This window comes from Lissotriton vulgaris, chromosome 3_1, assembly GCF_964263255.1.
Source record: "Lissotriton vulgaris chromosome 3_1, aLisVul1.2, whole genome shotgun sequence".
In the NCBI taxonomy this organism is placed as follows: Eukaryota; Metazoa; Chordata; class Amphibia; order Caudata; family Salamandridae; genus Lissotriton; species Lissotriton vulgaris.
In genome coordinates, this window is record NC_141689.1 from 1,787,732,461 (window position 1) to 1,787,756,841 (window position 24,381).

General features: G+C 40.2%; 1 protein-coding gene across 2 annotated transcripts in view; it reads left to right on the plus strand.

Moving 5' to 3' along the window:
- The window catches only part of PRDM5 (PR/SET domain 5), a 666,844-nt gene that overhangs the window by 294,452 nt on the left and 348,011 nt on the right, over positions 1 to 24,381 (plus strand). Inside the window, exon 12 of one of the 2 annotated variants that reach the window (XM_086962220.1) lies at positions 22,359 to 22,382. The exons of the other annotated variant lie outside the window; for it this stretch is intronic. Within the exon in view, the coding sequence (XP_086818346.1) occupies positions 22,359 to 22,382 (24 nt within the window). The remainder of the gene's footprint in view (positions 1 to 22,358; positions 22,383 to 24,381) is intronic. 2 annotated transcript variants of the gene reach the window in all.

Genomic DNA, 24,381 nt, shown 5'->3' on the forward strand with positions numbered 1-24,381 from the left:
GTTGACCAGAATATCGACTTTAGAGTAAGTAATATTGGTTTTTTTAATATCGAAGTAAGTAATATCGAAGTAAGTAATATCATTAGCAAAAATATTGTTGTCAATAATATCGAAAAAAACAGTGTTATGTATTTTAGTATGTATTTCATATATAGGTTGAATTTGTTTTATGTATTTTCATAAATTTTTAAATAAATGTTTAGAAATTAGTAAGTTTGTTAAAGTAAATTTTGTGTTTTATTATCAGAGCGGGTTGTGGGTTTATAGGGGAATAGGGTGAAAAGTAATTTAATTATAATTAAATCATTAATATGTTTCTATTTATTGTTATTGATTTTTTATTTATTGTCAAATAAATATTAATTGATAAAAAAAAATAAGTGATTAATTATGGTATTTTTTATGTGTAGTAGGTTGTGGGTTGATAGGGGAATAGGGTGGGAAGTAATTAAATCAAATTAATTAATTATTATGTATTTATTTATTGTTATTGATAAATAATTTATTGTTAATTAATTATTAATTGGTAATTAATTGTATTAATTGGTTAATATATAATTATATTAATTATACTTGATTTATTAATAATTTTTATGAATTGATTAATTTATAATTAAATTTATTGTCTTTTTTATGTGTAGATTGTTGTGTGTTAAAGGGGGAATAGGGTGGGAAGTAATTTATTGTCATTTATGTAAATGTTAATTTCCTTTTATTAGTGTTTATTAATAATTTTTTTGTTAATTAATTATTAATATGTTATTTTTTAAAAATATTTAATTGATAAGTATGTTCATTTAACCCATTCGCTATCCTATATTTTCCACACAGTTACACTCACATGAGTTGGAATAGCAATTTTAACCCCTACGCTATCCAACACTTTCCCTACTGTTGCACTCACTGGAGTGGGAATAGTAATTTTTACCCCTAAGCTTTCCAAAACTTTCCCACTGTTGCACTCACTGGGATCGGAATTGTAATTTTTACCCCTATGCAATCCAACACTTTCCCTACTGTTGCACTCACCGGAGTGGGAATAGTAATTTTACCCCTCGGCTATCCAACACTTTTCCTACTGTTGAACTCACTGGAGTGGGAATAGTCATTTTTACCCCTACGCTATCCAACGCTTTCCCTACTGTTGCACTCACTGGAATCGGAATTGTAATTTTTACCCCTATGCAATCCAACACTTTCCCTAAAGTTGCACTCATTGGAATGGGAATAGTAATTTTAACTGTTACGCTATCCAACACTTTCCCTACTGTTGCACTCACCGGAGTGGGAATAGTAACTTTTACCCCTATGCTATTCAACACTTTCTCTACTGCTGCACTCACTGGAGTGGGAATAGTCATTTTTACCCCTACGCTATCCGACGCTTTCCCTACTGTTGAACTCACTGGAATCGGAATTGTAAATTTTACCCCTATGCAATCAAACACTTTCCCTACTGTTGCACTCATTGGAATGGGAATAGTAATTTTTACCCCTATGCTATCCAACACTTTCCCTACTGTTGCACTCACTGGAGTGGGAATAGTAACTTTTACCCCTACGCTATTCAACACTTTCTCTACTGTTGCACTCACGGGAATGGGAATAGTTATTATCACCCCTTCGCTATCCAGCTCTTACTCTACTGTTGCACTCACTGGAGTGGGAATAGTCATTTTTACCCCTACGCTATCCAGCGTTTTCCCTACTGTTGCACTCTCTGGAGTGGGAATAGTAATTTTTACCCCTACGCTATCCAACTCTTTCCCTACTGTTTAACTCACTGGATTGGGAATAGTAATTTTTACCCCTATGCTATCCAACACTTTCCCTACTGTTGCACTCACTGGAGTGGGAATAGTAATTTTTACCCCTACGCTATCCAACACTTTCCCTACTATTGCACTCACTGGAGTGGGAATAGTAATTTCTACCCCTACGCAATCCAACACTTTCCCTACTGTTGCACTCATTGAAGTGGGAATAGTAATTTTAACCGCTAAGCTATACAATGCTTTCCCTACTGTTGCACTCATTGGAGTTGGAATATTAATTTTTACCCTAACGCTATCCAACGCTTTCCCTAATGTTGCAATAAGTGGAGTAAGTATATATATATAAATTTATATTCTTCTAATTATGGGGCCGATTATGATGGCGGACGGACTTGCGTCCATCCGCCACCACTGAGTGTGAGGGACCGTCCGCATGGGCAGCGGCGGTCCCTCCATGACAATTAGGATGTGACCGCCACCCTGGCGGTCACATCCTGTATTTTTTACATTGCGGCGGGTGCTGCTTGAAGCGGCACCCGCTGCAATGTAAAAAATGACAACAGTGCATTTGCATGCACAAAGCGGTAGGCACCTCGCGGTGCCTGCCGCTTCGTGCACGCAAATGAAGGGGGGAACCATAGGTACCCCCCATGTGCACCCCCGGGCCCCCGCAGTGAAGAACCGTATGCTTTTCCACAGCGGAAAAGCCGCCGTGGAAAAGCATAGTATTTCAGACATCCTAATATGCCTGGCGGTGTCTGATAGACACCGCCAGACATGTTAGTGCTTTTCCGCCGCGGTCGGAAGGCGACTGCGGTGGAAAAGCTGCGGACATAAAAGCAGACCCACCAGCCATCCTAATTTGGCGGTGGGTCTGTGGAGGCTCCGCAGCAGAGTTCCCGCATCCTCCGGGCCGGCGGTGGCTTCCGCCGGCCCGGAGGATGCGGGAACTCTGCAATCATAATTAGCCCCTAAATGTATTATTTACTTTAGTTTTTCCTTATTAAAACATTAAAATAACAATATTTTTAAAATCAATATTTTTGACAACAATATTATTTTAATCAATATTTTTGTACTTACCTTTATGTAGAGTGGACTTCAATATTTTTGACTTTGATATTTCTGTGTCGATATCTTTGTGGGTCGATTTTCTGTCCGTCGATATTTTGTCAGACAACCCTCATCTACTTGGTACATGCAAGCATATAGGGTTTCATAATAAGTTGTGAATTCCACTACCATGTGTGCCGAGTGGGATTTTTCAACTCCTTCAGCAGTGATTATAGTAGAAATATAGTCTGATGCCCATTTAGGTTTAATCAACTAAGCCAGTGTTTGCCCAGGCTTCTTGCCCTCCCCGTAGGCCTGAGCAGCAGCATATTTCCTCAAGTAGTGGCCTCGTGTACCGCTTCCTCTCAAAATTCCCTCAGTTTCAACTGGATTTGCCTAAGTGTTTCTGTTTCCTCTGTCATTTCATACCTGGCCCTTAGCTGTTTCACTATGTGACTGAGACTGTCTCTAATCAAGTTAAGGATACCATGTCCCTTCAATACTCACTCTTCTTAAAGTCCTTCCAGACTCTCCCGACCCCTGCACTGAATCCTTGTTGGTATCAAAATAATTCACTATGGCCTGTCTTATATTGTGTCTGAACACCATACTTAGAAGCATGGCTAGCTGCAGGTACCATTGTCGTCATGTGCAGTCTGCATTTGGCAAGTGCAAGGTAAGTAGCATCAGTGAATGATCAGATAGTGTTCGGGCATGTGTGTGACTTCATGCTTCCTGCCCAATATGTCTTTGGTGCCCAAACCAAAAGTCTAGCCTGAAGGCAGTATCATAGACCATCAAATAGAATGCATGTGCCTACTGAGTGCCAGGGCTCGCCAATTCCTGGGTGTGCATTAAATCGATCAATCGGCATGCTGCGATCTGGCATATTTATCCCCTGGGCTGCTACAGCTCAGCTACAGTACTCAGCTGCAGTGCAGCCATCTTGCTTGACAGTCCTAGCCATGACCCTCAATCATAATGCTTTAACATGTGTTGAGAAGACTGGGTAGGAATTACTTAAGTAAGAGTATCAATAATTCAAAAATGTGACTGCTCCATGGTAAACTCCACCTACAATACCTATTTACAGACAACTTACTTTCTCTGCTCCCGGAAAAATTAACTATGTGACAAAACAATCCATTTTCTGCCTAAGAAACTTAATTCGAGATTATTTTAAAGTTAATTGGATGAGAAAACGAGACACAGATATGTCCCATGTTTCATCTTTCCTGGGTAATCATGATTTTACCAAACACTCAAATATCCTTACCCACAAAAAAGGTGGCATCTTAAATCCTGTTATTATTTCCAAAAAGAACATAGTACATACAGGTACTTCCCAGTCAGTAGATTGATCTAGCCATGTCTTTTTTCTTCTGGCTGTCAATCTCATCTCATCGTATATTTTCAAAATCTCTAATGTAATGGTGATATAATGGTTTAAAACGCTGCAGAATATTGACAAGCAGGTTCAGAGAAGTTGATCACTGCAAAGTTGGACATCGGAACAGAAACAACCATTTAAAACTCTAACTTTGCTAACATGGCATTGCTTTTCCTATTCTTCTTCTAACAAACATTATGAATAAGGTAATCTCCTAAATAGACAGAGGAAGGAGCAAAGAGAACAAGGAACCATATTCTATAACAACTCTATTGCCACCCAATGTACTAGGGTCATCAAACAATATAAATATACACATGTTTAATGCATGCCTTCCATACCCAATAACCACAGTGAGACAATTAGGAATGTAAACCACTAAACATCTAAGGTCTCTACAACAATAAAATGAACCAAGTAATATTCTGCTCGACTAGAAACTCTTGCAGTTACTCAGTATAACACCAAATATAATATTGCACAATATACAATTAACGGAAGCATTTACAGCTAATACTATGAACTAATTCTGAGCTACACAGAGCAGTACAGTGCCCATCTGTAATGCACTTTAACACCTAAATAGGAGTAATAAGCTCCATAATAATTGACAATACATTACAATGCAGTACAATATTGGTTCTCCTGTTACCTAAAAGGATTTTTTCTTCATTCTTTTTGAGTAAAGGGATACCCAGACATACTCAAAAAGAAGGGAGGAAGAATCTTATCACAACTCAAAGATGACTTAAATCAAAGGAGAAATTATTTCAAGAGAAACATTTTCACAACCAAGACCACATTTTTTAAATCTCGGACCAACATATCAAGATGTCAACAAAACTATTTAACCAAGTAAATAAATCATGCAACCAGAGTGATATTTTCTACATCACAGAGAAAAGGTGGGAAGTATTTGCTGCATTCTTAAAATACAAAAATCATAACAAAATATGATGAAACTCTGGTAGAGCCACACTAGACCTGACCTACCCATAAGAACAGAACCTGACCTACCCATAAGAACAGAGAATATTTCTTGGGAGAGGGGTTTAAGCCAGCTTCCAAACTACCATCAAAAAATCATATATTGTAACAAACCCTCAAATTAATAGAATGATCTGACCTGCCATCACCTACAAAAACGAATCAATTCCCGTCCTACCCCAATCTGGTGACAGTTAAAAAACCCTTGTTATACAGAGATACTATAGCCTAAGTTCTTAAATTGGGGTTAAGGAAACCCCTCCGTAAAAATGTTAAACAATGCAAATACAAGCCAGAGAGAAAATGTATGCACTGTCTTAAGGCTATCATTTATCTTTAAACTACTAGAATCTATGTAGTCTCTCAGCAAAGGACTTTCTCACAAATAGCCTTCTGGGTGAACAACAATCTGGGTTCCATGCATGGTATAGTACACACATCACCACAATAAAAAATAGCATGTGACATTCTCCTTATGATTGATGACAGCAAAATTCCACAGCACACATTTATGGAGACCAGCACTTATTTTTCATTATTGGACATTTCCCAGAACAAAAGAGAATAAACACACAGAGAGGAAAGAAGGAGAAAGCAAGATGGAAAAACCATCACAAAGGGAGAAAGACGGAACCTGGAAGAGTGAAACAAAGCAGGGAGTGTCTGCTAGTGGATTCAAGAGACATGAGGTTAGGGCAAAAATTGCAACAGATGATCGATAAAATGCTGAACACTGTCAAACATTCACTGCCAGTCACAGATCTGGGCCGAAATTCATTGTTTTTTTGCTCGCCACACCATTCCAGTTTAGACAAATCAGTCTTGATCCTGCTCCCATTGGGATCAGTCCATCCCGAACTGCCATACATTAAGTAAAGGTCTATAGCTAGTTAAGTCAAAGATTTGACAGAAACAGTTCTAGGTCCCTTTGTGGTAAGACACCACTAATCAAATCATCAAAGATGTACACTCATATGTCTAGAAAAATGTAATGCACACATGTCCTATGAGCACACGTCTGTAGTTGGTGCGTTGATCTTTTTGGTGTTATTTTACACTTTAAAATTCATAATCCCAGTAATACTGATTGGGTTTTTGTAATTTTGGTTTACAATCATTTATTCAAATGTACTCTATTTTTTTAATTACTGTGGGATTTTTATTGGGTTGTGTTTTCATTGTATCACTGTTTTAGTGCTGCATAAATGCTTTACACATTAACTCTAAGTTACGCCGGACTGCTTTGTGTCAAGCTACCAGTGGGTTAAGCTCAAGTTAATTTGGTGACTTTTTGTGATTCACCCTGATAAGGATTATGGCTGCTGCCTTATTAGAGTTTCCCACCCCCAAACCAACAAGCCAATTTTTCACAGGCAGAAATTATGCATTTTATTATTAGATCTGATTTGTTATTATTTTAAATTCTCAATTTTTTCCTTTTTTGTATATATAAAAAAGTTTATTCATCTCAAAGGATACATGGATGAATACATACATATAACAAAATTCACATAAATTGATTCATGCTTATTAAACATAAAATTCCATAAATAATATGCGATAAACATAAGGTTGATGGAGGCAATGCCGTAGATGTAGACTACGAGCGTTTCGGCATTGCTGCCTTCATCAGGAAACCGTCTATTGCACTAGAATTTGGTGTATGTAAACTGGATTCATAAAGGAATAGACCTCCATATATAGATGGACTATAAGGGCTATAAGGGCAAAATTATGTTTAAAAGTAGGCGTCCGTATTAAACACGAATCATCTTGGAATGGTCCATAGATGCCGCCCTAAGATTCTTTATAGTTAAAGTCAGGGAATGTTGTGAATGATATATGGCACAGAGTCTCTAATCCGGATATTGGAGTACATAAACGTAGCCGCTTTAGAAGGTGACACAATTTTTTTTATATAATATGCCAGCATCTCCATGAAGGTCCCGCAAGGTAACCAACGTCCGTATTATATGGGGGGGCTGCCGTACTGCCATGCCAGGTCCTTCCTAGACAAGAAAATAAGCAACCTGGGACCAGTTTTGGCATCTTGTTGCTCGGAAACGAATTTACCTTAAAGAAATGAAAAGACAAGAGTTGTTTGACAAAACAGGAACAATTTGGTTCAATTAAACGCAGTGACCAAAAGTCTCAACAGAATGCATCTGAGGAAAGTCTCTCGGTGTACAACGTTTTGGCTGACATTATATACATTTTGTGAGGTTCAATAAAGTCATTACTAGATTCCTGAAAAGCCTCTCAGTCATAAATTAACAAGTTTGGGCATCTGATAAGAACACAGATGGCTATCAACCTCTGGGAGAGCTTGTGTGGGCCAGTGTGTATGTGCCCAGATGTCCGGCATGATGACAGGATGTCCGGCATGAGGACATGATCACTACATGTGGTGTGCATGTCATGACCTGATTGGCTGAATGTTCCTATCAATATGTGGCATCTAGCTTTATGGTATTTTTGGAGAACACGAGCCGTTGGCCAAACGTGTTTTATTGGGGCCAATTTCCTCAGACCAGTTTGTGGTGCAACTATATATCTTTGTGATTGATCAGGGTGCTCGTTTGTCTTTGGGTTAAGAGAGGTCCTACCTGTAACCTGGTACTCAATAGGCATGGCTGTGGGTTGCAGGACCTGCCTGACCACGTATCTCTGACTCAGGATTAACGTGGAGGTCCTTTGGGCGAATCCAATAGTAATGATACAAGTTCATTGGAACTCCTTAAAATAATATGGCAGTCACTGTTATCATTTTATCGACAGTCTCAACATTGTGCATACACTTGTCATAGCATACATTGACATTGCCTTTACTGATATTGACACAGTTATGCTTGGCTAGGTCATAGTGTACATCAACATAGTTTCCACTGGTAACAACATTCACATTTGTGCATGGATTATGACATGCATTGACATCGCTACTGCTGGTATCAACACTGTTGTGCGGACACAGGTTATAGCATACATTGGCATTGCGTTTATGGCGTTTGACATTGTTATTCAGGAACAGGTCATGGCATAGGTTGACATTGCATTTTTTGTGTATTGCAGTTGTTGGGCCTGCACCTATCATGGTATACTTTGACATTGTATTTACACATTCCAACAGTATCACCCCTCATCAGCTCGGGTGAACATTGTCAAACATTCTCCACCCGTCACAGATCTGGGCCCAAATCTGTACATTTCTGTTGCTTGCCACGCCATTCCAGTTTGGACCCAGCCATATGCAAATCAGTCTGGACCCTGCTCCCCATGGGAACAGTCCAGCCTGAATTGCCAGGCTGGTCCTTCCTGGAGTGGAACACAAGCATCCTGGGACCGGTTTTGGGGTATCACCCCTTGTTAGCCAGGCCACTTGATTCTGGTGGCGTAGTGAGCACAGGACCCAAGTCTGGGCATGACCATCCCACTTAGGGCAAAAATTGCAACACAAAAAGATGGTGGACGGAATGCTGAACATTGTCAGACATTCACCCCAAGTTACAGATCTGGGCCTAAATCCATAATTTCTTTGCTCCCATTCCAGTTTGGACCCTACCATATTCAAATCAGTCTTGACCCTGCTCCCCCTGGGAACTATCCAGTCCAAACTGCCAGTCAGGTCTTCCCTGCACCGGAAATAAGCATCTTGGGACTGGTTTCGGGGTATCACCCCTCATCAGCCAGGATAGCTTGATTAGGGTGGTGTGGCGTGCACCGGAACCACATCTGGGCATACATCTTATTGCTGTCATCATTTTGATGGCAGTGCAGATCATTCTTCCTCATATTGCTACCTGCCTCAAGTATGTATTCAACACATGAACTGATAACACTCTCAGGCTCACATAAGGCAAAACTACTGTGGATCATATCCATCACCCAGTACTGTACCAGCCCACAGTAATAAACCATCCATGATCAACTGAACAGGCATGGAATAACTGCCATATGCTGTTGGCCAATGGAGGACTTTAACTTAGTCTACCACTGTGGGTCCGAACTAACAACATACTATGACCACTTCAGACAGTACAAAATGGCAAACACATATGGGATGATAGTAACACACTCCATTCCAACAGATCTCTAATCTATGTCTTCCTCCATCATGTACCTGCTCTTGACCATAAACTTACAGCAAGATATCTCAGAATGGACAAACCAGTATACTAATCAGCTAAATGAAAATAAGAAATTTGCTCAGCTTTGAGCAGAGCGGGTTAAAGCTGCAATGTCACTGAAAACTATAAACTGCTTACCTCTCTTACAATTCTCCATCCATCACTCTGCTAAGCACTGCGTTCACGATAAGCGCACCTCGGTGGACATCATGCACTACATTGAAACGCTTATCACATATGATCAACATAAAGACAACCGCCTTGTAGGCAAACAGTTCAGTGCCCCACAGAGTAATGAGTGCCATACAAATGTTTCAATGCAATAAAGAAAGCTGAGAATCCCAAAAGGAAGAAGTTTCACTGGAGGCATAGCAAACCTATATTTGCTTACTGAGTTTGACACTGTCGCACTGACTGACCACCAACGAGATAAACTCTTGATGCCCATGATGTCTAGCAAACTGTGCAATAGCACACGTTCAATCACTCAATCAGGGGCTAGTAAAGCGTGACATCTCAGCGTTGGAGGGAGAAGCAGGGCTGCTGAAGTTGCTGAAGTTAAGTCGAAGAGCCAGGTCTTGAGATCCTTCCTGATTTGAGGTAGTGACGGTGATTGCCTAAGGTGGAGAGGTTTTTGCTGCAAATGCGTGGGACAGTAGCCAGGGCCAGTTCAGTGGAGCAGAGGTCTCTGGTAGGTGTGTAGAATGCGAGGTAGTGATTAAGGTACGCAGATCCCGCATCATTTGGAGCTTTGTAGGTGTGTGTGAGTAGCTTGAAGTGATTCCTTTGTTGACTGGGAGCCAGTGGAGATCAATCAGGTTGCCGGTGGTGTGGCTGCAACGAGGTATGTTGAGGATGAGTCTGGTGGAGGCATTCTGAATGTTCTGGGTGATGCTGGCATAGAGTGCATTGCCATAGTCGATTCTGCTGCTGTGAGTGCGTGGGTGCCGTCTTTCTGGACTCTGTGGGGATCCACTTGAAGATCTTTTGGAGCAGGCATAGTGTGTGGAATCAGCATGATGAGGTGGCATTGATCTGGCGGTTCATGGTGAGGAAGGAGTCCAGGATGATGCCTAGGTTTTGTGCAGGGTCTGTAGGTGTGGGAGTGGTTCCAAGTGCTGCGGGCCACCAGGAGTTGCACCAGGCGGAGGGGGTGGAGCCCATGATGAGGACTTCAGTCTTCTCTGAGTTGAGTTTGAGGTCACTGATCTTCATCCAGGTGGTGACAGCCTTTTTCCCATTGTGGAAGTTGGTCTTGGTGACTGTGGGTTCATTGGTGAGGGAGAGAATCAGCTGGGTGTCTTCAGCATAGGATACAATGTTGATTCTATGGTTCCTGACAATGGTTCCTGACATGGTTCCTGACAATGACTGCCAGTGCTGCCATGTAGATGTTGACAAGAGTGGGCTCATGGAGGAGCTTTGGGGCACACCGCAGCTGATCTCTGTGGGTTCAGAGTGGAACGGTGGGAGTCTGACTCTCTGTGTTTGGCCGGTGAGGAAGGAGCCAATCCATTCCAGGGTTTTGTCGCGGATGCCAGTGTCATGGAGTCTTGTGCACAGTATCGAAGGTGGCTGAGAGGTTCAGGGGGATGAGCGCTGCAGTTTCACCTCAGTCGAGGAGGGTGCAGACTTCATCTGTGGCAGTGAGGAGGGCAGTCTTTGTGCTGTGGTTGCTTCGGAAGCTGGATTGGGAGAGATCTAGGATTTGGTTTGCTTTGATGAAGTCAGAAAGCTGGGCATTGATAGCCTTCTCGATGGCCTTTCCCGGGAAAGGGGAGAAGTGAGATGGGTCTTAAGTTCTTGAGGTCTGTCAGGTCGGCAGAGGGTTTCATTTTTTTAAATAGTTTTATATAGTGCGAACTAGACCTGAAGATATCAGGTATCAGAGCGCTTTACCATGAGCCCCAGTTTTGTTACAAATGGACACAGGAATTTTTGTTAGGCACAGGGAGATTAAGTGATTTGCCCAGAATCACAGGATGTTGAGTTCCGTTGCAGAGAATCAAACCCAGTTCCCCAGCTTCGAGGTCGACTGCTCTAGCCGTAACGCTACATCCTCTTCCGTTTCTTCAGCAAGGAGTGGATCTCTACGTGTTTCCAATCTTTCGAGAAGGTGGAGCTATTGATGGAGCAGGTGATGGTGCGGCAGAGTTCAGGGATGATGGTGGTACCGGTTCTGTTGAAGATGTGGTGTGGGCAGGGGTCCAAGGGTGCTATGGAATGGATGCTCTTCATAATCTTGAGGGTGCCATCAGCTGGGAGGGAAGTCCAGCTGAGGAGGGTCTGGTATTGTTGGGTGTGGTGGTTGCGAATGGGGTGGGAGGGTATGGGGTATCTAGGCTGTTGAAGCTGTCATATATCTCCCTAATCTTGCGGTGGAAGAAGGTGCTGGGGATGTTGCAGGGGTCTTGGGAGGGTGAGATGTCTGCTGTCACTGTGCTGGGTCTGGTGAATTCTTTAATCGCAGCAAAGAGTTCTTTACTGTTGAGTGCATTGGCGTTAATCCTTTCTTGTAGGGTCGCTTTCTTTGTTATTCTAATGAGGTGATGGTGTGTGGTGACAGCAGTTTTGAAGGCTGAGTTAGCTTTCCGGGTATCGCTGCTCCTTCATCTCTTCTTGAGCCGTCTGCTGGGGTGTATCGACTCATGAAGGACAGGAGAGAACCAGCTCGATTTCTTGAGGTGTCATTCTCCTGAGGATTTTAGCAGGGAGCCAGGGTGTCAGTGCAGTTGGAGATCCATCTGTGGAGGTTGGGGGTTTTGCTGAGGCATATGATGAGCTGTTCTTCTGTGACCTTGTTCCAACATCTGTGAAGGTAGCAATGGGCATGGCGGTTTACAGTGGGTTTGGTGAAGGAGAAGAGGACACAGCGGTGGTTGGTCCACAGGAGCTCAGTGGTGTGGCTGAAGGTGATGTTGTCACTGGCAGAGAAGCAGGTGCAGCCAGCACAGGTAACAGCGGTGGGGCAGTGGGGCAGGGTGCTGTGGAGAAAGTGGACAGATGACAGGATAGGGAAAGTAAAATAAAACAAATAAAAAACACAACCTTGCGCTCACCACATGGCCAACTCGGCGATGCAGCGATGCGTTATGCGCCAGGTAAGTGTTTTTTATTTATTATTATGTTCTAGTTATAGACAGTTATGGTTTAGAAGAATATTATAACATTGCTGCAATCGTCTGATAAACTGTAGCTTTGGAAAGAAGGTACGTTTTTTAATTGTATGTCAAGTGCCTGGTCTATACGATTAAATATTTTTTTTTTTGCTTTATGAAAATTATTTAAAACAAAACTCCTGTCCAGTGAGATTTTGTCTTATAAGTTTATACATCCACCATAATCCAAAAACGCCTGCACACCATTTGCTTCAGTGGTGTTGAAACTGTATCTCCTGAGACCAAAAGAAACACTACCCAGTAACTGTAACCTTGTGCTTGTGTTTAGTTAGGACTACGTCAGCCTAGCCAAGATTTTCTACATCACCTACATTCTTTGTGTCCTCGGTCTGCGCCTATAGAAGTATTGCTCCACTGCACAACTTTTAATTTAGAATTAGAAAAAATGATGTTATATATTTTTTCCTGTTTCCTCTTTTTTCCTTTGATGAATCTGATATCCCCAAATACCTCTTGAGTTTTTCAGCGCGGTTCATGTTATATGGTAAGCATCTGGCAATTAGGCACAAGTTTCCATCGATTCTTATACTTTAAGTCATGAATCATATGAAAGTAACAGTACCTGGTGCAGAAGGAAACAGCGATGTTTGGGATAATTTCTGAAACAGAAAGCAGACGAAAGTATCATGTGAGGCATTCAGGGTTATATACATCATATTACCAGTGCTTTCATCTTTCATTTCAGAAAACATTCCTCTAATTTCGCAGTGGATATATTAACATTAGAGGTCGCAAAAACAATCAAAACTAAACCTTTCGCTGAAGCTACATTTTTAGGCTTAGAAAAAACCTGCCTGCTTACTTTGCCAATTAAACTACTTTAAATACCATATAATGAATGTCATTCGTTCCTTTGTTACCATGTAATTATTTATCTTTCCTTTCAGAGAGCCAGAGCATGTGCCACATCTTTAAAATTTCATAACTTAGTTATACCTATCCATAACTGTGGGCGTTAGCAATCCTGTACTCAGGGCTTACTTATAGTTTAAATCGAAATGGCTTTTTTCATTTGCTAATTACTTTGACAATGCTTATGCAATCTGCATGCACTTGGAGATTCAAGTGATGTGTCCAATATACTTTTTAATTTCAAACATTTTGATTAAGTGGTTACAAAGGTATTTAGGTTGATCTGTCTAGGGGGTTAAAAGTTAGGAAGGACAAAAAAAAAGAAGTATTGCTCATTGTAGCTCCAAATATGAATTGTGTCAAAATTGCTATCCAATATACACCAAACCTGTCATAAAAGTAGAATTTCACTCAGAAAGAGTGGTTCTTCTGGTTTGGTGCTCATCCCTTCAATAGTTTTTGAATTTTTTTCATTTGAAAAAAGGTGTCTTATAGGCTTTAGGCGGTTATCTTTTTTTGTACATCTTGTCAGCTGTATTCACAAGTTTGAAACCTGAGACTTTCGGCAATCAGTTTTGAATAGTTATTTAAGTGATTGTTCGATTAAGAGCTTTTATTTCTTTTAGACCACCATCTTGAATTCACAGAATTTATGAAGCTTATGACTTTGGTTTCTAGAATGTTTTGTAACAGGGGAACTATGAGGCATGGGCATTGTTGATATACAGTAGAAGAAAGGGCTGACCCGAAAAGAATGGAAATTTCCTTTTGCTTTGCGAAAGAAAATTGTTTAGCACTGTGACATAAGCTGCCATTTTGAACATGCAAATTAATTCCCATTGAAACGTCTTTTGTTTAATTCCTCATACCAAAGGCATTTTTAGCACATCTGCTCAAAATGTGCACATTTAGAATATGTAAACCTGTCAAGGTGGGTGCAAAAATAACAAGAGAACATTTTTTTCTACTTGCTAATAACTGTGGCGAATCCGAATTTAACTATTGACTAGAAAAGCTACTGTATGTTCACCTTTTCGACCATAGTGGACATAAGCATAGTTAACAGTTTAACGGTACTGGCTCCAGTTCAACACTGGGAAGTTTAGGCCTACTTTTCACAGGACAGTCCACAGAAGGCTATGATTAATTGGATGCCGAGAAGGCTTTAGACCGTGTGGTCTGGGACTTTATGTGGGAGGTATTGGTCAAAAGGGGTTTCGGAGAAAAATGCAGGAAAGCCATTAAAGCGATGTACATGGACCCAGTTGCCAGAATTACTACAATGGGTTTCCAATCAGATGAGGTAGTGATTAGAAGAGGTACCCGCCAGGGATGTCCCTGCTCACCCATACTTTTTTCATTGTACATAGACCCGCTAATTAGGAAGATTCTTGCATCGGATAGAATATCTCCTGTTGTATCTCATGGACATACCACCAAGCTATTGGCGTATGCGGATGACCTGGCAATTGTTACCACTAATCCGCAAGCGGCAATGCAGGAATTAAGCAGTCTGGCTCAGGAGTTTGGGAACTATTCGGGGTATAAACTCAATACAGAAAAAACTATAATATTCTGTTCTAAGAACATTCAGAAAAGGGATCAAAGGTATGTGGACTCCGCGGTCTATTTAGGAGTAAAAATCAATGCAAATGCAGGTAAAATCATTCAGGAAAATTATGGGCCCTTACTCGCTACAATTGACAAATAGTTGAGAAGGATCGATGTACTACATTTGTCTTTGATCGGGAGGGTAAATGTTCAGAAAATGTCAATGTTCCCAAAGTTATTGTATCTATTCCGTGCCATACCGCTATTAATTGATGAAGGCTTGTTGAAAAAGATGGAAGCAGTGTTTTCACAATTTTTATGGCAATATGGCAAAGTTAGAAGATCGTTAGCTCGACTTTCAACACCATTAGAGGGAGGTGGATTATCTGCACCTAACTTAAGATATACCATTGGGTCTGCTTATTGTTACATATGAACCATCTATTGTATTATGATGTTCCCGAAGTACTGCTTGGTACCCACAGAATCCCCACAATCTATGAACTAGTAATGGGTGAAAAGGCTAGGGGGATTCTAACACGTGAAATCAATGTCTTGTATTTTAAGAGGAGCAAAAGTAAAGTGATGTTGTCTGCGTGGGGTGCATGGAAGGCGGTGTTGAAATTTCTTAAGATTCCTAAGATTAACGGTACAATAGATCTCTGGAACTCAAGCCCATTCCTACATCTAGGACAAAACAGGAATAGTGGCTTATGGAAGAGCATGGGCATTAGATGTCTAGGGGATGTTATGTGTAAGGATGATCTTTTAGGGTTTGAGGCTTTGCAACAAAAGTTCGGTATCCCCTCGAATCACTGGCTGTTATACAAACAGCTAGAACAAACAGTGAAGGCACTAAGACCTAGGGTTTTTATTCAGGAGTTAAATCCGCTGGTGCAATATATAATGAATGGGGGTAAAAAGATTAAAATAGGCTATAACCATCTTTTACAGGGCTTGGAAGAGGATATTGGGCAAGTAGAAAATGCCTGGGCTGTAAGAATAGGAGATCCAGACATTGATGTGGACTATGCTCTGGCATTAAACAGGAAAGTATTAAGAGCGACCAATCTGAAAGCACAACATTATAAGATGGTTTTTAATCTCTATTATACCCCCGCTAAGTTGTTTCAATGGGGTAAAAGGGATACAGATAGTTGTCCAAGGTGCAACCAAGGTCCGGCAGATCTAATACATATGTTTTACTCTTGCCAGAATCTCAAACCCGTTTTAAAAGAAATGGAGAAGTTTCTATCGGGGCTGCTAGAGTGTCAAATTCCTCTATCCCCAACTACTGTTTTGATTGGCAGGGATGAAAACCTTAAAGTTGAACAGGAAGCCGAAGCCTTTATTTTTCTGTGTGTCGCTGTTTTTAGAATTTTAATTGCGGCGGCCTGGACAGATCCGATAGCTCCCACATTCCAGATGTGGCTTACGAGGCTGCTCGGGACCCATAATATTGAAGAATGTTTATATAGTTTTAAGGGTAAAAAGAGGAAAGAGTATGGTAAAAAGATATGGGCTCCGCTTAGTAACTGGAGGAAAATAAGATGATTGATTTAAAGAGTCCCTGCACTATCTTTTATGCTTTGTAAGGTATTGTCTTCCTATGATGCTAATTTATCTATAAGTCGTCTGGATTGTGACTAGCACTGGAAGTTGTAAAAGAACTATTTATATCTGCAAATTTGTTTTAATCCTGATGTCTAAATTTTCAACATGTCTTTTTACCAGCTGATATCTGTAAATATGTATGTGTTTTTTATTTATATTCTGATCCATCTCAATAAAAATAAAAAATTTAAAAAAAGAAGGCTATGATTAATCCCATTGAATGCTGTGTTTCTGGTCACTGGAGCCCATTTTCAGGTGCACCTTTTCCAAGTGGGCATATTTTTCAAGAAAAATGGCAAACCTTAAACCCTTTGCAAAAGTACCAACCCTCAGTCTAAAACCAGCTTGTACCAGCAAACAGTGATGTTAGTCATGCTGGAGTTGGTTACTTTTCAAACTATCTTCATCGCGAAGGTGATCATCAATATCATCAGTAGTTGCTTAGAAATGAGCAAATCTTCTTCTTAAAAGCACTTAAGCCCTGCTCATTAGTACCATTTTCCTGGGCACAGTCAGTTCATAGATGTAAAATAATGGAGTTATTTCAGTGTGAGTCTAACAAGGCTGCAATAGAAGGTAACTTAGCTGTGAAGTTGATCAGCAACACGGCCAAGCTGTAGCTGGAACGTGAGCCATCACTCAACAAATGTCTGCTCTACTTTTGCCATTGTAAAATAAGTAAGGACTGAAACTTCTTGTCAGGAGGAAAGATATTGCTAGACGTATGGTAGATCATTCAGAGCAAGTATGAAGCTGAAGGAAACGGACCTATATGCGTCTTCCACTAATAGTTGCATGAGAGGGGACAAGGAATGTTTCCTGCCCCAAGCATTCAAATTCCAATACTATGCGCTGGTGTAAAATTAAGATACTCCTGAGCTGAATGATTGCATATTTTTTCTCCTATAGCATTATGCATCTATAGGAGGTTTTCATTTGAGTGACAATTTCTACAATCTAGGAAGCAGATGTGGTAAAATGCTAGCGCAATCTATGGAGAAGTACAGTGATGGTTTTCTTGTAAAAACCTAGGAATCACAGTAGGAATGGGGGATTACTTAGAAACGTTTGAAGTTTAAGCATGTTCAGAATGCAAGGGTACTTCTCGAAGACAATCAATGGAAGGGCATTAGAGGCCAAAACAGTGTCAATCATTTGTGGCAGCACATTATACACAATCCATCCACCACTCGGACCTTTGCTTGAAAACGTTCTATTTCAACTCGATCTTTAAAGGTCGCAATCAACAAGCCACTCTTATTTGATGTAGAATGGATTAAAAAATCTGTGGTAAGTTATTTTTAGTAAAACAATGTATGCCCAGTTGGCCCTCCGTTGTTCATCCATCAGCTAACACCTTATTACTGACAGATCATGTGACAGGATGTGCAGCATTGATTGGAGTATTCACACTAGCTTTAAACATAGTGGGCCTCATTTATGAGGCTGCGCGTCACTTTTACGATGCCGGTGCGTCACTTTTTGTGACGCACCAGTGGCATAAAAAATGCGCCCTGTTGCACCATATTTACAAAGTGGCGCATCTAGTTAGATGGGTCACTTTGTAAACCCCTGCGCAACATTATACCTGCGCCAGGTATAATGTATGCAAGGGTTGCGTATTGACGCAAGAAAGGGTCATAGAAGTGATGTAGTGAAATCTATGAGATTTCACTTCGTCACTTCTAGGACACCATTGCGTCAAAATCTTGCGCCTGCCTCACAGCAGACCTAAGACTGATGCAGGCCCTTACACATGGGGCTTGCCCCATGTGAAAGGACACATTGCTGGAGTTGCGTCACTTTTGTGACACACTCCAGCAGTGCGTCACTTTTGCGCTTACAGATACGTCAGAAATACTGATGTATCTGTAACTCCTTGCGCAATGATACTTCATACTGTAAATATGATGCATCATTGGTGTCGCAAGGAGGGCGCAATGAAAAGTGACGCATCGCTGTTTTCACGCAGCGATGCGTCACTTTTCATAAATGAGGCCCAGCATATTTATTCAATTTGCCAACTTCCACAAGCGATGGCCTGATCTGAGAAGTTGTCTCTATGTAAATATTGATAGTAAACATTGCAGGTAAAAAAGATTCCTGTTGTCACAGGAACTTGAGACTGGACAATAGCAATTGATAGCAATTGTTTGTGGTTTAAATTGTGTTAGCATTCCTAATAGAGCATGCGTTTAATAAAGTTTCTTAACACAATGGAGAGAGGTAAATATACGATTAGATTTTATTAAACCCTCTTTTTGACCACAGCCAGCGCCATCAGAGTACAGCCAGAGTACATCACATTGCTTGACAGGAATTCATCACATATCAATAATTTAAAAATATTTTCAAGATAAATCTTCCTAGCAGAAATGTGAAATTCTTGAAGCTATTATCATTAAATAAATATACAGGAGAGAAAAAAGGGGGGAATCACCTCGTCCAATAAACACTTGCCCAAATGGACAGGTAAAGTGTAAATGCTAATTTGTTGCAGGATAAGTAAGTAATATCATGGCATGACTATCAATGTTTAAAAACGACTCTAAAAAAGATAAAAACTGGTGAAAACTGGATAAAGATAGATAAAAATAGCAAATAATTCCTTCTTTTGATGGCACCTTTTACACACAGGGGTCTCCAGAGCTTAGAGGAATTCCAAAGCTACCCTGGAACAATGAATACTATGCGTCCTAACAATAGGAAGTAAAAGCATTTTGCTGAGACCTTGGTAAAATTTGCTGGAAATAAAACAAAATATAACACATTTTGGGATGAAACTTCATCAAATGGGCATACCACAATACTGGCCACATGATGCTGACCCAAGGGAAAAATCAAATGCCATCTTACAAAACCTAGGCGGAAGCGTGTTATTAAAATTCTATCCCGGAAGGAGTCAATGCACCGCAGATCTGAGGCCATACCCTGGGTGTTGTTCAGGACTATGTACTGTCTGACAGTGGTTTTGGAAAACTCCTTTGTCACTCTAAGTTTATATTTATTTACTTTAAACAAGGATTTAACCCAAGCCACATTTTGCTTCGTCACAATTTCCGGAATATGAAAAACTGCTCCTCCCCCAGGTCTTCAAACATGGTCTTTAATAGCGAATCTAGGGGATGTTCATCCCTCTGTCACAGGTAAATATAACTAAAACGTTCCAGATTTCGATGTCAGATGGCCAGGCTACAGTGAAGGAACCCTATTTTCAGGTTTTTTTTGGAATTTTAGAAAATTATGTGTTTAGCTAAGTGAATATGGTACAGTATTACAACATGTTCAGCTTCCACTTTGAGTGCTCTCCCTCCCACTCTTCTTAATCTACATTTTGACTACACAGCTGAGACAACATCAGAGGCTCTAAAAGCTTAGCTAGGTACATTCCATTTAGATGTGCACAAGAGCAACAACCCATTAACGTGTCCTGGACAGTGCACAAGATGCACTCTTGTGGTTCTTCTCTATTCAATGTAAAAGCCCAGGTTTAGCACTGTGTGTGTTCTCTTGTAGAGGTAAGATCAGGAGACAGACACTTCCCATTTCGGAAACACCGGGGGGCATGCTGCAAATGCTTTTTAAGATGTTAGCCCAAAAAGTCCCTAAGTTTAAATCTTAGTTCCCGTTCCATAGAATATGTATGCTTCAATATGCTCGGGAAAAATGGCATGGTCTTGGTATCATCTATTCACTGCTCTGAAACCACTTTGGTCTGAATGGGGCATTCTTAATATTTATCACAGTTATGTCCCATTGTACAAAAGAGGAATTGTGCAATGAAGGAGTGTTCAAGTATACATAATAGATAGTGATGCCACAATTTCTTTTTAAAAACCCCTTATATTTTTGCTGCTGTTTCTAGCAAAACAGGAGATATACATTGATTAAGTCACTGTGGGTGCATTACAATTTATCTCTATATTACAGTTTTCACAAAGTAGTTATCTAATAATATCTACAATATCCTGAAGCACCAAGTAGATTTTCCATCTGATTTGTAAGGACATATCCTCTTTTTGACATGAGTCAGGGTGTCTCCTACTGAGACAAACCCATAATAAACATTCAACTCACACTCTGATGTGCGAGGTTTTGTAATAAAGTGGTAAACTGGTAATTCCTGCAGAAAAGCCTTAATATTTTGAGAAGCAAAATCAGTGCAACGAGATCTCACTAGAACCAAACACATTGTAAGTACCAAAAGCAGAGTACCTTTATCTGATTTGAACAAATGTTTGGCACACAACATAGGCCTTCCTATCCATTAACTTTCAATCCCAACAGTTAAGGTGAACCTTGGAAAGGTGGAAATTCTAGGAACAGGTTTTAAAATATATATTATTTTTGTAAACATAATAATGTATGACAATTAGGAAGAAAACAGTCTGTGTATTTTCATGTGCGTTAACTTATCATTATATGCACCACCGGTAAGTACCCTGAATAGGTTCTTGTTTCACTGTCAGCAAGAATGGTCATTTGCATGCTCGCACTGAGCTGATATTTGTGGGAGTTCCTGTCAGTAGGGGGATTGCACAACAAAGAATGGTGATTTTAATTAATTGTGGTCGGGAAACAAATAGATGGGCAAGTGCCCTATAGTTCTGTTTTTATTTCAAAATATATTGTTTGTTACTGTATAGGGAAGACCAAACAAAATAAATCATTGACTCTCTAAAAGACTAGTGTAGACAGGTTAGCTCGGCCTACTCCCAACGTCACCAGACCACCAGACATCACTAGCAGGATTTTTCCATTCTAGTTGATGCCTCTCACAAAGAAGGATTATTCCCTTCTTGATGAACTCTGTGGCTTTGATGATGGGTGTGTTGTTCACTGTTTCTGGAAAATCAGGGAAAAAGGGTATTGTTCTGATGCGATTGCAGTGGTAATGGTATGGTGTCGTCTGTGGCATAAAATGGCTGCTGTTCAGCCTAGGAGATCTCGCAACACATTGCTAAGTTCTCAGAATTGAATGGTATTTGGACCCCATCTGGTCCTGGATAATCATGTGATTACCATGCTCCCCCTTCCCACTTGAGCAGCTTGCAAGTAACTAGAGCCGCCTAACCAGTGAGGGTTCCCTCTGATTATGTTGCATCCAGTTGTCTTGACACATTTTAATTTTTGACCCATTGTGTCCGTGTTTTTGTTCTCAATCCTAGCCTCCACCTCAATATCGATAAAAGACACAAAGTTAATGTTATCCTATTCAACACAACACTAATTGTGAACCATTATTAGCGCAGAGAAACGCCGTGCAAACCCTCCTGTGTCACCTGATGCCACTTAGCACTAGGTAAAAAGTAGATACATTTTCTAAATTTATTTCCATGAAACATTTATGGTACTCTTTGGATTCACCTTGCAAAAGTGAACGATTGAGCTGGTGTGTTTCAATATCTTGTACCCACTTATTTCCTAAAAAATATTCTACAGAAGTCCATGATCCCATTGGTTAACTTCATGGCTTGGATATGCAATGAGAATATGAGAAGGCTGGGATAATGGCAGTGTCAATTGGCTTCGAATTTTGGTTGCATTTTGGAGTGAGCCGATAAACACCCACTGTATTACTTTGGTTATGGGAATGGAGTTTACCTGATTGCAGTGCATCTGTTTACCCTCTATAATGCATGATGAATTTATTTCTACCTCTTACAATCTGCTGGCTTGTCTAGTGGCCTTCTTCCCATCTTTAAGGGGAGGCAGGGAACAAAGCTAGAATGGGGTGCAATGGAATAACGGCTGTGTATTAATTTCATTTGATAAAATATATCTTTTTTGTTTTGGTTTGTGCACTGACTCTTTCCTACCTTTCTCCATCTAGGCACATCTCACTCACCCTGCACAGGTTAGTTATTTTCTATTCACACTAATAATGGTTAGCTGGGGTCTTTTTGAATTTGCGCTTATGTGTGGGTGTTTACCTCACTGCATTGCATGGATTTCGAATTGTATATCTTTGCTTCACAGTGCTGTTACTTGCTCTTGCATGTGCTGCTGGCTCCATATTTTGTATTTTACATTTATTTTCATGCTTTTACTAATGGTTTACTAACAAACTAAGTTCAGTCCGTTTACTTTTTTCTGCACCTTACAGTTGTTTTGAACAATGTTTCATTTAACTGTTTTTCAAATTTGGATTTTGTTCGTTTAATTTCATTGCTATTTCTATTGCTGTATTTGTTGGTTTTGCTTTCATAATACACATAAATGTCCTCTGTACTGCCCTAAAGTTAACCTGTAATCTGATAGGCATTTGGAAATGTAATAATTATCTGTTGTGTAATGTTTTATAATCGGCCCTATGGCCTTCTCGCCTTATTGCTTCAAGGCGGTTTGTATGAAATGTTGACTAGGTATGGTACTCGAATATTTTTGTATAAATTCGGCCTTCCAAAATTATTATTTCCTCAGTATCATTAACACAAATATCGTTCCTTTGTAGTAAATAGCAGAAAATCTACACCTGGTGCAGTGATATCTGTGTAAACCGTATTTAGGCCTCCATATTTTGTCGGACAATATTTAGTCAAGAGATATTCTGATATACAACTGGTGATTCTGACTGTTGCTTTTTCGATAATAATAAATAGTATGGTGTTCGTCAATGCAGTGCTTAACCTTGTGTTACTTAGGAGATCAAATTAGGTGTGCTATATCACACACCTGAGAAGAGCATGGCTGCATTATTCCCTCAACAATTTTCTTAGCAAAACAAGAGAAGGGGATCAAATAGTCAGGACTTCTGTTCCACCCGCAAGTTAATAAATAATATACAAAATGTAAGTTTGCAGCGATTGGAAAATGATAGTTCACTCAAAAATGTCATGTTTTATTCCATCATTACAGATCAATGATTATCAGAATTATCAAGAAGTGTGGTTGAAAATATACCTGGGAAAGAGGTAGATCGTTTTTGTGGGCAATTGGCATGTGGGGAGCTAGAGCTTGAGCTATGCCTGATTTTTAAGATATGTCCTTCAGATAAATTGACTTATAGTTTTTCCAATTGGCAATTTTTCACATAGCTAGCAGTTTTCTTTGAAATCTCACATGACATTGCCCCTCGAGGTCCATAGTTTAACAGTCCATTTTAGACCTCTACCCAAAAGTATACCCGTTTTCCCTCCTAGCTTCCAAACTAAGATCCGTCAAGTGTTTCTTAGTAATAAGAACCATACACATCATCATGGAGGAGAAAAAAATAAGTCTGTTTTCATTAAAATGATTATTTATGGATTGTATCAGTTCCCTTCTGTAGCTCACATGAGAAGTTGTCCTTTCTTATGCTTTGTCAGTGGTGTTGTAGGATGTTCCATATAAAGGAGCTGCTATACTCCTAAATTTAGGAACTACCCAGAGTTCCATACTTCCTCTTTGCACACTTTATGAGACGTTCTAAGCCTGAAAGGGTACTGTCTTGACTTATACTGCGTGCTCCGTTGTGTCTCAATAAAAGGTACCTCTCGGATGATCTCTAACTAGAACAAAACACATGTGTTAGAGGTTGCTTTTATTCATTGTCAGTTGGCTTGGTTGTTATTTTACCAGTCCAAAGCTCTAATACAGTGCCAGGAGTTGTAAAAGTATTTTGTCATTTTCAGCTCAGCATGGATGGCACTGTGCTAATCATATGTTTCAAAACTGCAAGGAAAAAGGGCATTTGAGGTGGGCAAAATCAGAGTGTCCGTGGTATTGTAGGGAGTTCCATGTAAAGGAGCTGCTCTCCAACTAAACTTTGGACCTATCCTGACTTCCCTGCTTCCTCTTCCCCTGCTTCCTCTTTTGCATAATTTATGTGGCACCCTAAGCCTGAAAGGGTAATATATTGACTTACATTGAGTGCT